Here is a 16,543-nt window from a genome sequence, read left to right on the forward strand (position 1 = left end):
CTATGCCCACCCTCCCCCTGCTCCCCCACCCCGAGTCTGGCACCTACCTGCTGATACTGGTTATAGCTGGGCTGAGGGTAGGTCTGTGCGGTGGGGGGCGGCGGTGGGGTGTAGGGAGCCGGGTTGTAGCCGCCATAGCTCCCATAGTTGTAGGCAGGTGGTGGTGGAGGTGGAGGTGGTGGGGCCGTGTAGCCCTGGCTGTAACCTCCCTGGTTGTAGGGTGGCTGGCTGTAACTCGGCTGTAAAGGGGGGAGAAAACCAGGGTGCTGTGAAATGGCTCAGCTGGGACAGAGTAAGGGTCTTTGTAAGCAGTGGATGACAAAGGAACTTCCCTGGTGGAGGCTGTTTGAGGGCTGAGGAAATGGGTCAGCTCTGTGACATGGTGGGACAGGGAAGTAGACAGGGTTGTGTTCTGGACTCTACTCTCAGCTCCAAGATCCTGGGGGAGCAAGGCACACAGCATCTCTTGAAATTCCACTGCTCCCCCCCCAGCACCGTAAAATGAGAATTACAACAGAACTACCCCTTCCGATTGCCTTGTGTATTCAGGAAGCCTGAGTGCACAGGCCACTAGGGCACTCCATAAATGGTGGTAGTTGTTTTGGGAAAAGGTCTGCTGAGAACAGAAGTAGCGATTTCTCAAGTGCTGCCCACATGCAGACTGTACCATTAACCCACCAAATTGCCCCATCAACTCTGTGAGGCAGGCTCCACTAGCCTCATTTTACAGAGAGGTTCAAAACTTGAAGCTCAGGGAGGTGAAATTAGTTGACCCGAGTCACACAGTAAAAAGTGGTGGAGCTGGATTTGACCTTCGGTCTGCCTCGTTCCAGAACCTTACCCACAAAGCTAAAATACCACCCATCCCTCACAACAAACCTCGCAAATGAGTTCTACCAACAACTCCATGGTCTTTTATAAAGAAAATGAGGTCCAGGGAGGTGAAACCGTTTGTGCAAGGTTATAAAACCGAGACATTGTGGGGCTGGGGTTTGAATCTGTGCCTACCCACCCTGTTCTAGGAAACATTCTGGTTAGACCAGGACTGGGAGCCATTCATCTGTCTCTTGGCAGCTGTCCCCAGGCCTGGCATGTGGAAGGCGCTCAGGAAACGGCAGTGGACTGTTCTGGTTAACAGGGGCCTGTGCATTCCAGAGCCTGTGCACCGGTTTTTGGAGAACTGGAACTGAGCCAGGAGCTGCTCCAGAGTGAAGTTCTCAGGACACTGGGCAAGACCTCCCAAGCTTAGGGCCTGTCTCCATATGCTGGAGATAAGGGGGTCAGCCCCTGCCAGCCTAGGCAAAAGTAACTCCAATCAAGTACTTTCTTGGGGATTCAGTAGAGGCCAGTGACACCACCGAGAGAAATGTACTTGCTGGAGCAACCAACACTCATTGCACATGACTGTGAGGGGGTGGGAGAACAAGTAGGGTCCCGATTAATCTGGGTCTGGCAGGAAAGTCTAGGGTCCATCACAGTCAAAAGCACTGCCAGGAAGAAGGGCAGGGCTGGAGGGAAGAGTGGAGAGCCGTGGCCGGAGCGCCTGTTGGCCATTCCCCGGGCCCACCTCCTCTGGCCCGCATACACGCCTGTGTGTTCTCTCACCTGTGGAGGGCTGTAGCTGCTGACAGTGGGGGTGCTGGTACTGGCGCTCGAGCCAGGGATGTTGCTGTTCTTGTTGTAGCTGCTGGCCCCCGGTGGGTTCCGAGCAGGGCTGTAGCTGGGTGGCGGCGGCGGCTGCTGGGGCGGTGGCTGCGGCGGCGGCGGCTGCTGGGGCGGTGGCTGTTGCTGGGGAGCCCGGTTGTAGCTGCCTCGGTTGTTGGAGTTGTTGTTATCCCGGCTGTTGTTACCCCAGCGGTTCTGGTTGTAGCCACCACCTCCGCTGCGGTTGAAGCCTGTGTCGGAGAAGCCAGGGGAGAGGCCCTGTCACTCTGAACTGGTGACCCTCAGGAGCGGGGCTCCACTCTGGGTCTCCCCAGATCCCCAGGCATGCCCCCTGTGCAGCCCTGTAACTCAGTCATCACTGTCTGCTGACAGGCTTGTCTTGCTCACCGGACTGTGAGCTTGGGACCAGGGCTGCTTGGGTTTCTACTGTGTCCCCAGCATCCCAACAGCTGCTGAACAAACCGGAAGAGGTGGTCAGGAAGACAAAACTAAGCATCCAGGACAGTCCTTTTCAGGCTTGGTCAAATGGGTAGGTCTCTCCTGAGCCCTTGAGCTGCTGTGGCTGGGCCCAGAACCCTGCCCCCTGCCAACTCCCACTGGTCTCTGGACCTCAGCCTAGACACTGGTGTCTTGGCAGGCCTTTCCCGAGCCTGCTCCCTCCCAGGCTGGATCAGGTGTCACCCAAGCTCACGCTAACCCAGGGCTTTGCCACTCAGCCCAGAAGCCTTCTGGACGGCCACTATAGGCAGATGTGTCTGTCTGGGGCAAATTAACCTCCTTAAGCCCACTTCTCTATTTGTTTTAATGCCAAACAACCAAAAACAGTCCTGGCATTTGTCTTGTGCTAGCTCCTGAGCAGGAACCTAAGACTGGCAGTAAACTCGGTCTGGCTGCTCTTCTTAAGGCGCTTATGGTCAGATGGCAAGGAAGAATTGCAAAAATGACACCAGAGTGACCTGCAAAGGGGCATGGGCTTCAGGAGCAATGCCTAGGGGAAGCAGGACAGTGGGAGAGGTCCCCTGAGGGCCCAGAGTTTAACTCACTGCGGTTCTCTGCCAGAATTCAGCCCACAGCTGGTGCTAGGGAAATCCACCTGCTGACTGAGTAAGCAGTCACAACGCTCAACCCTGTCCCGGGAGCCAAAAGCCAAGAAAGCTCTGTTTGAGATGTCTTACCTCCTCGGTAGTTGCCTCCTCCACCGCTGCCGCCCCCTCGGTTCTGGAAGCCTCCTCGGTTGCCCCCTGGTGGGCCTCTGTTGTCATAGCGCTGGAAGCCGCCACCACCCCCGCGGCCCCGGAAGCCACCACTGCCTCTGTTGTCAAAGCGCTTTTCAGGGGGTGGCCCGGCCTTGCGACCCTCCTCGTTGTACTGCCTCACCAGCTTGTCTGCTTCTTCCCGCTGCAGCTCAATGAACAGCACCTCGTCCAGGAAGTCCCCAACGTCTGGCAATGTGAAGTTGGCTAGGAAGAAGGCAGGGCCCCAGAGGGAACAGGGAGAGGTCAGTACCTTCCGCGGTCTGGTTCCCTACACCCCCAGGACACTGGCCTGCCAGAAGGGAGATGGCAGAGGGGACAAGCAGTGAGTGACAGAAGCGAGAAAGGGTCTCAACCTCTCTGACAATGTTCAGGGGTTAACAAAGACCCTCCTGTCTCTCTTCTGAAGAGGTGGCCTAAGCCCCACCAAATATAAACACTCCCTCCAGCCTCCCCAGGGAGTGGGCAGGCAGGTGGAATCAGCATCCTTATTTTCTACAGAGGAGCAGACAGAGGCCAGCTCAGCACTGCACCGGAGGGAGCCAGAGGCAGTGACTGTGCGGGACTTTCAGCGTCTGCTCCCTCACATCCTCTCCCGCATCCTGTCCCAGCCCCAGCCCCAGCAAGTCTGAAAACCGTGCCCCAAGAGACTGTTGGTAGCTCTTCTGTTCACAGCTGCACCAGACAGGGAAGGGCAGAACAGGAGGAGGAAAGAACGGACAAGGTCAAAAAAGGAGTAAGCCAGGAGCTGGGGAGGAAAGGACTGTGGAAGGAGCTTTTCTCTGGAGGATCCTGTTGTGTTGGCCCCCTGGGAACCGCTCATCTCCTACCTTTCATTTCTAGGACCGCGTGATCTGGGACATCCTTCCCTTCCTCGTCGGTTCGCTTTATTGTCCGGTCTTTTAGGTCCTCATCAGTGGGACAAATTACAATGGCTTTGCGCTGGAAGCCTTCAAATGGTCTCATTTTTCGTCTCTGGGCTGATCCATAAACATTTGTCTAGGGGTAGGTAACAGAAGAGGCAAGAGATGGTACATTACGACTTAGGTTTTTTCCTGCCATGTATTATGCAGGCCAGGAACTGAGAAAAGCACGCTAGTTCTCCAAAGCAGAAAAACTCAGGAAACTACTCTTTTTGTACTTTTAAGATTCTTTTTTTTTTCTTTTTAAAGATTTTATTTATTTATTTGACAGAGACACAGTGAGAGAGGGAACACAAGCAGGGGTAGTGGGAGAGGGAGAAGCAGGCTTCCCCGCTGAGCAGGGAACCCGATGCGGGGCTCGATCCCAGGACCCTGGGATCACGACCTGAGCCGAAGGCAGACGCTTAACGACTGAGCCACCCAGGCACCCCTGCTTTTAAGATTCTTGAGCCCATCCTCAGAAAACGGACTTGGGAAAGTGGCTGCTGACAAGTCACAGGACAAAGGGTTCCCAGAGGTTGGGCTTTTAACCCCTATTTGTTCTTGGTATGCCACCTTACATCCTCCCCCCAATTCTAAAAGTAACACAGGATGGGGCGCCTGGGTGGCTCAGTCGTTAAGTGTCTGCCTTCGGCTCAGGTCGTGATCCCAGGGTCCTAGGATCGAGCCCCACATCGGGCTCCCTGCTCGGCGGGAAGCCTGCTTCTCCCTCTCCCACTCCCCCTGCTTGTGTTCCCTCTCTAGCGGTCTCTCTCTGTCAAATAAATAAAATCTTTAAAAAAATAAAAGTAACACAGGCTCATGGTAAAAACTTCAGAGTACAAGGTAGAGTAAGAATTTAGAGTAGAATCCCTTCATCTGCTTACTGCCAGTCCTCCTTCCCAGAGATGACCTGTACTGAAAACATGTATTTCTAAAAAGATCTGTGTAATCTTCTTTTCTTTCTTAAAGCATTTACTTTGAGACATAATTGGAACATCTTAGAGGTACAACACGTGGGAAAGTGCTCAGTTAAAATATGGAACGCTTCACAAATCTGTGGGTCATCCTCACACAGGGGCCAATTTTAGTGTATGTGCTGCTGAAGCCAGCAGAGATCTCTGTGATTTTTAACACAATTGGAGGGGCGCCTGGGTGGCTCAGTCGGTTGAGTGTCTGCCTTCGGCTCAGGTCATTGTCCCAGAGTCCTGGGACCGAGTCCCGTATCGGGCTCCCTGCTCAGCGGGGAGTCTGCTTCTCCTTCTCCCTCTGCCCCTACTGGCCCTCTCCTGCTGGCATTCTCTCTCTCAGATAAATAAGTAAAATCTCTAAACAACAACAACAAACAAAAAATAACACAAGTGGACTCAGGCTACATACTCTCCTGAAGGCTTTTTCTTTCTTTTTTTTCTTTTTAAGATTTTACTTATTTGACAGAGAGAGACAGCTAGAGAGGAACACAAGCAGGGGGAGTGAGAGAGGGAGAAGCAGGCCTCCCACTGAGCAAGGAGCCCGATATGGGGCTCAATCCCAGGACCCTGGGACCATGACCCGAGCCGAAGGCAGACGCTTAACCATCTGAGCCACCCAGGCGCCCCTCCTGAAGGCTTTTCCACTTAACGTTTCTCTCACATTTTTCCATGCCAGTGTTCTCTTTTAATGGCTACATAATACTTATAGGATGGTTGCCATAATTAACCAGCCCTTTCTGACAGCTGTATGGATTCTTGTCATCAACACTGTGGTTCTTTTACTCCCTCAGTCCTTCTCTAAAGCATCAGCCTCAACCACAGGCTTTTAACCATGGAGCTGGGCAAGGCAACAGCCTGTGCTTTTCCCAAGTGCAGTTTTGCTGCTAACGTTCTGCTCCCTTCCTCCAGGTAATGCGCAGGTGCATGCTGGGCCAGTGGTGGCACAAAGTGGTGCTCTAGAACACACCTGACCAAGAGCCGCAGTTGCCAACGGCTTCCATTTACGAAATACCTCCTACATGCCGGGCCCTTTGGAACCGGGGCCTAGACCATGGGACCCCAGGGCTCCCCGGATTCAGCCCGTACATCCAAACCACCTAGATGCTACTGAAAAGGAGAGCGGCCCTAATGCCACTCGGAATTTCCAAACCCATCTCTGGAAGTGGGATCCAGAAACCTATATGGGTATCCACTCTATCTAAACTCAGACAGTCAATACAACTGGAGTGATGAGAAGTACCTGCCTTTGAACAACTTGTAGGCTCTGACAGGGACTCAAGGGAGAAGCCACAGCGGGGAGCAGTCGTAAAGGGGCACGCACACACAAAAATACTGTATTTTGAATCAACAGCCTGGCAGGGTGGAAAAGCCCCGGGTCAAGTCCTAGTGTGGCCTTTAACTCACTCTGGCCAGTCCTTATAGTGGCTTCATCTGGAAAACAGAGATGAAGAGCCTCCCTGCCAGGGCTGGTGAGGATGGAGCAGAAAAGGATGACAGAACAAATGTCCTGGTGCAAGGAAGTCCTTGACTGGGGGTTCAGAGGCAGCCTCCAGCACGGAGACAGAGAGTGTGTGTGTGTACGGGTGGCCTGGCCACCCCAGCTCTAATCGGACTTGCTCAGGTCACAGCCGTGTGGCTCTGGGTGAACAAGTGCCACTCAGCCTACTTGTCTGTAAAATCAACCCACTGCGCATTTAACGAGTCTCAAACCCTGAAAAGGGAGAAGAGTATGAATGTCAGATGGTCACTATTAAGCCTGCTGGAGTTCATGTGGGTCAAAGCCCTTGGTTAGCTCCGGGCCTGGCTCACAGCGAAGTCAACAACTGGGAGCCACTGTAGTTACGGCCGTCACTGGGGAGGGAGGTGTGCCATGACGAGCCTCACCGTAAAGTAGATGTGAAGCCAGGGAAGACCAAGCTATAGTGACTTCCCATCAGAAAGGCAGGGACGGGGGCGCCTGGGTGGCTCCGTTGGTTAAGCATCCGACTCTTGGTTTTGGCTGAGGTCGTGATTTCAGGGTTGTAAGATCGAGCCCCGAGTCAGGCTCTGTGCTCAGCCTGGAGTCCACCTGGGATTCTCTCCCTCCCCCTCCCCCTGCTCACACTCTAAATAAATAAGTAAAATCTTAAAAAAAAAAAAAAAGAAAAAAGAAAAGAAAAAAACAAAAAAAAAGAAGACAGGGTAGAGAGAACACAGGCTTTGGGGAAGAAGCTCGGGGTTGAAATCCCAGCTGTGCCTTCTACTATTTGTGAGACTGTAGACAAGTCACCCAATTAGCCTGTGTCTCAAATTTCTTCCTCTGAAAGACAGGGATCAGATCACCCTCCTTCTGGCTCTTCTGGCTCTGATGAGGATTTGCAGATGTGAAAATGTCTGGCATGTGGCAGGAAGGGGGCAGGGAAAGTTCCAAGTCAACACACATAGGGTGGATCTGAAAATAGGGCCAACAGGACTGACACTGTCCCAGGAGAGACTTCCCAAAGGAAAGGACCAAGGAAAGTTAAATTCGAAGAAAAGACAAGTCACAAGAGATCCTCTCCCAAGACATGCAACAGGAAGCTGGGCTGTGGGTCAGCCAGAGGCCAGGGACCCCAGTGCACATCTGCTGGGAGATCTGGGCGGTGGGTGCAGCTGTTCTCTAAACCAATCAGACCCCTGGTCCTGACACACACCAGGTGGGGATGTTCCTCCCCGTTCCCCGGGGAAAATGTCCCACCCTTCAAGGACAGGGAGGACCATGTATGCCGCAAGCACACATCCATGCTGTGATCTGGGCCCTGAGAACTGGCCCATGGAGAGGCCTTGGGCCACAAATGGTTAAAAGGCACATCAGATTACAGAGGAAAAGTCTCTTTCCCCACTGCTCTTCCTGGACTCACTCCTAAAAGCAAAGCAGAAGGTGGCATCTGATCATAGCAAGATAGAATTTGGCCTCCTCCAGCTAAATAATGAGGTTTTCTCCTGGCACAAAAGCCAGAGTGACTGTGGCCCTAAACCATTCTGTGGACAACCCATTCCACGGTTCTCGCCTGGAAGAAGTGATCCTATTTTGACTGCCTCGAACCCCAAGGGGCAGGGATAAACACCCCCTGGAGTTTTCCAAGGGGCAGACCTGCCCTATTAAGGTGCTGACGAGGGGGCAAAGAAGAGAAGCAATGCTGTCAAGAGCGCTAGTCCCTGCAGCTTTGCAGGATGGGGGGAGACAGGGCGGAGCAGACTGGGCTCCTAATAATAGCCAGCCCCTGTCCTGGGAAGTGGCTAGACTCTGAGGGATGGCTGCTCAGACACCCTGGAACAGAGGTGCTGAGAACACACTTGGCGAGCGTTTCTGAGACGGCCTCTCCCTCCCCTTATTCCTGGGCTTGGGGAAGGGAAGAAGAGGATCCGAACCAGGCCAGCAGAAATGCAAATGCTTGGCTTCCTGGAGGAAAGGGAGTTAGCTGCTGGTGGCTGTTGCTACAGCAAACACAGTGAGGTCAGAGCCCTTAGGCCAGCCCAGCACTGCTCTGGTCACTGGGGGCTGCTGGTGGCTGTTGCTAGGAGACGAGCACAACAGCTAGGTCAGCTTTTCCAGCTGCGTGGGATCCCTCTGCCCAGCTCCTGCTTCTCCCAGTCCCACCCTGAAGATGCTGGCTCTGAGAAGGTCTGGGGCTGTCTATGTTCCCTGGCTCCCCAGCTATCCCCATCCCTAGCAATGGGGGCCAAAGGACAGGAGCTGGGTTTCTCCGAGAAGCTATGTGGGTAGTTCTGGTGTGTGGCGGTCCGGTGGCATGAGGGAGAAATACAGCCCAGGTTCTGTGAGAGTCCCACTGTCCCCTGTCCAGAGCTCAACAGGGTCAGGCTGGCAGGGAGAGAAAACCTGGCTGGACCCACAGGAGCACATTTAAAGCTGGTGACAAAAGAGCTCACTCTGGCAGAGTGAGGTGAACTCAGTGGGAGAAACCACACATGTAGCAAGAGAACTGGCTGGAGTGTCAACAGTGGAACAGGCTGAGGCTCTGGGGATGAGGAAGGTGGAGAAGAGAACCACCTCCCTCTCCAACGCCTGCCAACAAGAGGCCGTTTACTCTGGACCTCTGCTCTTAGCCCTAGGTTTCTGTCTCATGCGAAGGCATGGCACTTGTCAACAGGGATGCAAAGCAAGACTAGACCCACATGTTCTGCTGACTGAGGCGGGGCTGAGGCAGGGCTGGCAACGCTGTCACATGCAGCCCTGCTTCTGATTACTGCCTGGCCTGGCGCTGGGCTGTTAGAGCCGCAGTCTTGACTCTGGGGGTGGTTTGGGGCCTTCATACAGGGACCTGCAGAGGCCTTCTCGAGGCCTCCAGGTCAGCTCCTGCTCCTGCCCTGTACCGTCTCGAAGCTCCGTGGTGGGCCAGGGCAGGCAGCACCTCATTCCAGAGGCTTTCCACAGGTAAGAAAGGACCCCAAAGGACAGTTGAAGTGATGTGGCCTCCTACTTCTCTGTTCCCCTTTCTCTTCAGCCTTTCACCAGCCAGGCGAAGTGAGCCATGTCCCTCTCTGATGAAAACATGACCATGGTTCACCACTGCCCTCAGGACAAAGTCTCAACTCTTTTTATCATCGTCCATGTCCTGGCCGGCACCCCACCTCCAGAAAGCTTTCCTAATTTTCCACCAGGGCCCCCACCATTTTTGGCTCTGACTTTCTGGGAAGTCAGCAGAGGCCGGTTCTACCAGTAAACCGAATGCAAACTTCAAATAGGTTCCTTTCCCAGATGAGGCCTCAGCTTCCCCTCTGGTCCATTTTTTTTCCTGCCTTCCTCAGATGTCCCACAGCTTAACACCTCCATGATCTCAAGAGGACTCAAGTCATCACGAAATGTAGGTCCGGGCCCCTATACACCTGAGAGCTTGTGCTCAATGAGACACATCCTGGGAGAGGGGCTGGGATCCTGGCCAAAGGCAGAATCCTGGTACACACAAGCCTCTTTCTCCTTCCCTCTCAAGGATGAGCATTTCTGAGGCCAACCTACACAGGAGAGCCAGGAGAGCCAAATACAGGGAGGTCTGACCACTCTGAATCAGAGAAGAAAGGGAGAAGACAGCCCTGAGCTGAGATCCCGGGACTGCAGGAACTTTGCGTGCTATACTGTCTCTGCTTTGGGAGTTCTTTCTAGCTCAGGAGACAGCTATGCATCAACTTACCCCTTATCACTGTCGAAGCTGGTGGAGTGGAAAGTGCCGGCCATCTTGCCAGGGGTCTGCTCTGAACCTTACATCCTACCTCCAGGGTTTTCTGGAACCCACTTTTGGGGCTTAAGTCAAAATAGGTGAAACCACTGGCTTTAGACCTCTTCCCAGGCCTGACCAACCTACAGCTTGAGGCCCCAAGTCAATCCTCCAATCTGCGGTTAATCCGAGAACCCTCCTCCCCCTCCTTCAGAGTTTAGGTTATTTTGCTTCCTTGTTGGCTTGGGTCACTTCACCTGACCAGCAGGTCCTTCACCAGGAGGCCAGCAGCCCTGAAGAGCACAGGCGCACCCGGTACAGCCCTGGACCCTGTCCCTGAATAAGCCAGCAGAGGACGAGAAAGCCAACGGTGAGTCTTTACAGAGCTCAGCTGTTCTGTGCCTGGCTGAGAGGCTGGGGGCCTGACTTCCAGGGAAAGCCCACCTTGAGATGTTGAACACAGATGTTAAGATTATCTACCCCTAGGACTATAATCCTTTTCCACTGGGCCACATATTTGAAATGGGTTTCACAGATGATTGAACCAGCAAACTGGGGACGGGGCGGGGGGGTGGGGTAAGGAGGCAGGGAATACTTCTTGGTATCCAAACAAGGAATCCTCAGGGCATTGCTCTCTACTTTTCAGGACCCGGAGTCCCACTGAGGCCAAGTTGGACTACAATTTCAAAATGCCCTGACAAGAAGAATGGGGCAAAGTGAGGCTTGTTTAAAAAACAAAGTCTTTGGGATGCCTGGCTGGCTCAGTTGTTAGAGCACGCGACTCTTGATCATGGGGTTACAAGTATGAGCCCCACGCTGGGTATAGAAGTTAATAATAGAATCTTTATTTTTAATTTTTTTTAAGATTTTATATTTATTGGAGAGAGAGAGAGCAAGAGTGGAGGGGCAGAGGGAGAGGGAGAAGCAGGTGGGTCCCAGCTGAGCAGGGAGCCCGATGCGGGGCTCGATCCCAGAACCCTGGGATCATGACCTGAGCTGAAGGCAGACGCTTAATCGACTGAGCCACCCAGGCGCCCCAAGAAAAAAATCTTAAAAATCTTAAAAAAAAAGAAAAGAAAAGAAAAGAAAGATAAAGAACAAAGTCTTTTAAGGGGAGAGAAGGTTGGCTATATGTATCATGAATGGGGCTGAGCTGGGGCAGTAACCCACGGTGGCTCTTAGACTATCCTGTGCTCAACTGTGTGTGTGTGTGTGTTTTTTCCCCCCCATTAGCTCAATGAGTTATTTTTGTGAAAGTTTAGTATTATGGGACCATGTCCTGTGTTTTTTACAAATGCGGGTCTTCAGGGCTCAATCCTATGATTGCATCCTTGCTCACTGGATGAAAGTACACCTTTTCTTTTCTTTTTTTTTTTTTTTAAAGATTTTATTTATTTATTTGACAGAGAGAGATAGTGAGAGAGGGAACACAAGCAGGCAGAGTAGGAGAGGGAGAAGCAGGCTCCCCGCCGAGCAGGGAGCCCGATGCGGGGCTCGATCCCAGGACCCTAGGATCACGACCTGAGCTGAAGGCAGACGCTTAACGACTGAGCCACCCAGGCACCCCGGAAGTACACCTTTTCAGGCCCACTTTCCACAAGAGCAACACCCAGAGCGAATCTCACATCTCTAGCATCACATAAGGATGCCAGAAGTGTGGCACAGCCTTGGCCAACGTTGAGTTTTTGTAGCATGCTGTTTCACCAGCAAACCACAGATTTCCACTCTCAACACTTAACTGCTTGGCAAGATCCTTTAATTTGTCTATCATAAAGAACTATCACAGCTAATAGCTTTTTTTCTTTTTGTCTTTAAGGACTAATTTCTTCTTGGGGCATCTGGGTGGCTCAGTTCGTTAAGCATTCAACTTATCGGCTCAGGTCATGTTCTCAGGGTTGAGATTAATCCCCACAACGCATTGTGCTTGGAGCTCAGAGGGGAGTCGGCTTCTCTTTCTCCCCCCCCGCCCCTCCCCCAACTCGCGTGCCCCCACTTATGTAAGAAATTATTTTAAAAAAATCTTTTAAAAAATTATTTAAAAAAAAACTAGTTTCCTATTATGTGCTCTTTTCAAATGTTGGCTATGAGGCCTCATTTCTTCCACTGTAAACAGCAGCTTACTGGTTTATTATGAATAGGATGTACCTCGGGAATAACCACATGGAAGAGATGCTTAGGGCGAGATACAGGGAAGGTGCGCAGGGGCGGGGGAACCACTCTTCCCAAATCTCCACTGTCCACCAGCCTGGGAGCTCCTGCTCAATTGTTTTGTTTAAGATGCTCACTCCAATGCAAAGCCAACTTGGTTCCCTGGAGTTTCCAACCACCTTCCTGACAAGCCTGCCACCACCACCAGCTCCATCCTCATCAGGAACTCTGAACTCATGGGAACCAAGTACCCAGGGCTACATGTATGGAAGGCACCCCAGTAAGGCTGCCAGGGCAGGGGCGCTACTAAGGTTACACAGTTGCACTCACAGATTTTTAAGAAAGCACAAGTGCAAGGCTAAGGGGAGCAGAGGCTTGTTCACAGGTCCCCAAATACAGGATCTGCTACTTGAGAAAGCCTTCGGGACAATGTCAAGAATGATGTCTCATAGGCAGTAAACATGAGGAACTTGTTACTCCGAGACAGGAATCCTTCCTTAACCATGTTTGGGTCACTCATCCTTTTGAGAATGCTGAAAGCCATGGACGACTTTCCTATCCTAACTCAAAACTGTCCAGTTGTTTGCTTGTTTTCAAAGGATCTGTGCCTGTATACAAAATTCTGGTTTAATTTCATACCAGCCTTCCTCTTAACTGGTAGACAACACGTGACTTAGATACGTACCCGACAGTCATAAAAACATGCTAACAGAAGCTGAGACATACCTATTTTGTAGAGCAATTAACAACAACCTCCAGCTACTATGGGCCAGACCGTGTTTCATGGGCACCATTATGATCTCTCTTTTACAGACCAAGAGACTGAGATTTGGGGGATGAAGTCAGCTGCCCACAGGCATGCAGCTAGGAAGCGGCAGAGCTCGGATTCAAGCCCGTTTGTCCAGCTCAGAAATCCATGTCCCTTCCAATTCACTAAATAGCTCTCACGTGATGATGTTCTTCTGGGCTGCTGAGAGCCTGAGTTATGTCTGGATCATGGCCCCAGAGCCCACCCACAGACTGGCCTCAGAGACCTAGGCTAAGAGTCTGGGACTGTGTCATCATGTAGAGCTGACTCCCTGATCAGCGCTGTAGTCTGAGCATTACAGGGAAAAAATAAAAGGACCAGGCATCTAACAGGCCCCTGCCATTTCCTGGGGCATGAGGGTCACCAGTTAAGTACCTGATCTAGGATATAGTTGCGTTTCTTGCGGGCAGCGATCTGGATGAGGCGGTTGAGGCACTGGGTGGCCTGCTGGATCAGGACGTCCCAGCGGCCAGCATAGTTCCGCTGCCGGCGTAGGCCCATCACCTGCGGGCAGAGGGTGAAGGGGTGGGTGGTCCTGGCTGCAGGCAGCACTCTGGTGGACGAAGGGGGTGGATATGGAGGGACCAGGGACCATCCTTACCCGCATTTTATCCATGATGGCATTGGTACCCAGAATATTGTACTTCTTGGAGGGGTTGGAGGCTGCGTGTTTGATGGCCCACGTGGTCTTACCGGCAGCGGGCAGGCCCACCATCATCAGAATCTACAAAAATGGGACAAAGAGGGACACTGAAGCAGTAGCAGTGGGTGGCATGGCGGCCTGGCACTGCCCTCACTCACTGGTGACCTCAAGGGTAACTCAACTTCATGGCTGCCTCTGGAAAACAGAAGCAATAACAGCATCTACCTCACAGTGTTGCTGTTGGAATTCAAAGACACCAAGGGTGTCAGACTCTAAACAGAGGGCCTCGAATGGGGCGAGCACAAAATCAAGTGCTGTTATCGTGAATATTACATTTCTGTTCAGGATTAAGCGGCTTCTGACAGGGAAAAGCCCACAGAGGGTCATGCACTGGGAATGGTGCACATAGTGGCCACGAGAAGTGGTACAACCTTCCTGGAGTCCGAGAAGGGGACAGACTATACGCACGAGGACAAACATGGTATTTATTTAATACATTTAGAATTTGGTAAACACTAGATACAACCTAAAGGCCCACCAAGAGGGGAACGATTTGTTTGTAAGGCCATTAAAAGTGAGTTTAAAAAGAGGGTTTCATGTAGTGGGATAAAGCTCACAAAATAATGTTGAGTGAAAAGGGCAGATGTCAAAATGCTTATACTTTACAATCTCAATTATGGGAAATTAATCTTCATGTTTAGTTTTTTAGAAATAAACATAAAATCACTTACGTATCTGAAAAAATATTATTTTGAGAGCAAAGCTCACTAGTACAGCTTCTGCTGCCAAATAACCCCCAAGATCTGTTGTCATTTTTGTTCTTAGACAGTCTTGGTCTCCCTGAAGCAGCGGTGCGGAAGAAGCCACACGACAACTTCCTACCGGAACCTTTCCAAGATTTAGGTCTCTCACCTCAGCCCCTCCCTCTTCAGCCCAAGCCACACCCACTGGCCTCCCCCCTCTCTCCCAGCCCTGGGAAGCCTGAACGAAGAGGCTCCCGCGCACCGCCCCCGCCCCAAGAGGCTGGGCTGCTCTCACCACCCAGCTGCAGTGTCTCCCCTCTGCCTTGGCACCAACAGGGCTCTGGGGAGGTGGCCTCCAATTCGGTCTTCCAGGCCCACTCACCTCACACTCTGCTTTGCTCTTTGGTCCAACGGTGCCCCGGATCCGCTCACTCAGGGGAAGGTGCTGGATAAAGGTGAAGCCTGGGAGGACGGAACAGTAGGGCTCCGCCCGCTGCCCGAAGTTGAACTCCACTGCACAATTCTTCACCAGGACATGAGGGTAGAGGGCCTGACCACCCAAGGCTTCCTTCTGGATTCGGAAGGCAATGCCCATCCACTTCCCATTCTTGGTGAAGGAAAGTTCCACGTCATTTCCACATTCAAAGTCCTAGGAGAAAAAGCCAAAGGAAGATAATTGCCAACACTCAGCGTCAGGCATCAGGAGCCAAAGCTGGGAGGAAGGAGATGCAGGGAGTGGAAAAGACAGCCTCCCTCCCCCAGCAGATACATGAGGCGGCACCAGGAAACAGCGGAGAAGGTGCGGCCAAAGCCCTCCTTGCCCCCAAACGCCAAAGCTGGGGGATGGGACACATGTCATTTTAGGAAGCTCCAAGTCTTGTGCCTAGCCTGGGACAAATGTGAAGGAAAAGGTTGATTCTGTGTGTCCTCAAGCCTAGCCAGGGCAGTCTGCGAAGAGAACAGATGGAAAGAAAGCCACAGCAGGGCCTTTTGAGTCAAGTCCAGCTCTACAAATGCTTTCATTTGTTTGTTCACCACATGTTCCGCAGCTCCTGCTCTTCCTGGTGCATAGGCCTATTGGTGATCCGGGCCTGACAGGGCTCAGGGCCTGGTGGGGAATCAGACAAGGACACTATCCTAATTTGGTAAGAGCACCTACCCAGGAGCAAGATTCTCTGAGGAGGGGACCTGTAAGCCAAGTCCTGAATAATACATGGAAATGAGCCAAGTCTGCGGTGGGAGGAGACAATCCTACAGAGAAGTGTTGTTTGTGTATAAATCCGATGGTGAGAGAACAAAGGGTCAGCCTGGCTGAAGCAGAAAAGATGAGGGAGAAGTAACTTCAGGTGCAGTGGGAGAGTCAGGCGTATTTGTTCATTCAACAACCGAAGAGTTCTTACGGAGCAGCTGGAGCGTAGTGGTTAAGACTGGGAAGGCAGACTGCTTCAGCTCTGCTATTTACTAACTGTGTGACCTTGGGGTTTCATCTACAGTTTCCTTATCAAACAAGGCGGGGGGGGCATGACAAGATTCTATGCTGCAAAGAGGACTAAGTGGGTTAGTGGGACCAATGAGTCTGAGATGCCAGGCACTGTGGGGAGACATGGTCTCTGACCTCAGCATTGTGAGAGGCTCTCTGTCACCTCAGGAGTTTGGACTCCACGCTGATGGCAGAGCACAGCCCCTGACTTATTTCGAGCAGGGCAGTGGCCTGCTCAAAGCCATTTTAGGAAGATCACTCTGGGTGCAGGGTAAAGGTTTACATTTAAGGGAGATTCAAAACTTGAGATCAGATGGCAGCTAAAGCAAAGCACAAGGTCAGGTTCCTGATATAAAAGTACAAGACCTGGTATTCTTTCCCTCTTGAACGGGGAGACCACCTTGGAACTTGTCCTTTAAGAAGGAATGAGAGCCCCTTTCCCTAAATGGCTTCCTCACCACTGTCCTCAGTGCTCACAGGACACAGCTCTATACGGTCCTTATCTGTTCATCTCTAAGTGCCCACAGAGATCAAGATCATGCACGGCAGACACACAAACATCTGCCAGAGTGAATCCTGCCCACTCCCTGCAGCAGGATCCCTGCCATATCTTCCCACCTGAGCAAGAGTGGCCCAGGTCACCTTTGCTCCACATGGAGATGAGCATCCCGGGGGTCAGTCTTCCTCATGGCCACCAGCTTCACTCGGGGAACTTACCACATTGTACAGAAACCAGCA

At 52.1% G+C, this 16,543-nt stretch overlaps 1 protein-coding gene across 4 annotated transcripts in view; it reads right to left on the reverse strand.

The window, feature by feature from the left end:
- HNRNPUL1 (heterogeneous nuclear ribonucleoprotein U like 1) overlaps positions 1–16,543 on the reverse strand; it is a 36,887-nt gene that overhangs the window by 1,779 nt on the left and 18,565 nt on the right. For all 4 annotated transcript variants that reach the window (XM_035023292.1, XM_035023291.1, XM_035023295.1 and 1 more), the window contains exons 8-14: positions 14,708–14,974; positions 13,541–13,663; positions 13,315–13,443; positions 3,749–3,917; positions 2,841–3,125; positions 1,606–1,895; positions 48–239 (exon numbers count right to left, since the gene is read on the reverse strand). In XM_035023292.1, coding sequence (XP_034879183.1) covers positions 48–239; positions 1,606–1,895; positions 2,841–3,125; positions 3,749–3,917; positions 13,315–13,443; positions 13,541–13,663; positions 14,708–14,974 — 1,455 coding nt within the window. The remainder of the gene's footprint in view (positions 1–47; positions 240–1,605; positions 1,896–2,840; positions 3,126–3,748; positions 3,918–13,314; positions 13,444–13,540; positions 13,664–14,707; positions 14,975–16,543) is intronic.

The sequence above is a fragment of the Mirounga leonina genome, unplaced genomic scaffold (genome assembly GCF_011800145.1).
Source record: "Mirounga leonina isolate KUSES-001 unplaced genomic scaffold, KU_Mleo_1.0 Mir_177, whole genome shotgun sequence".
Classification (NCBI taxonomy): Eukaryota; Metazoa; Chordata; class Mammalia; order Carnivora; family Phocidae; genus Mirounga; species Mirounga leonina.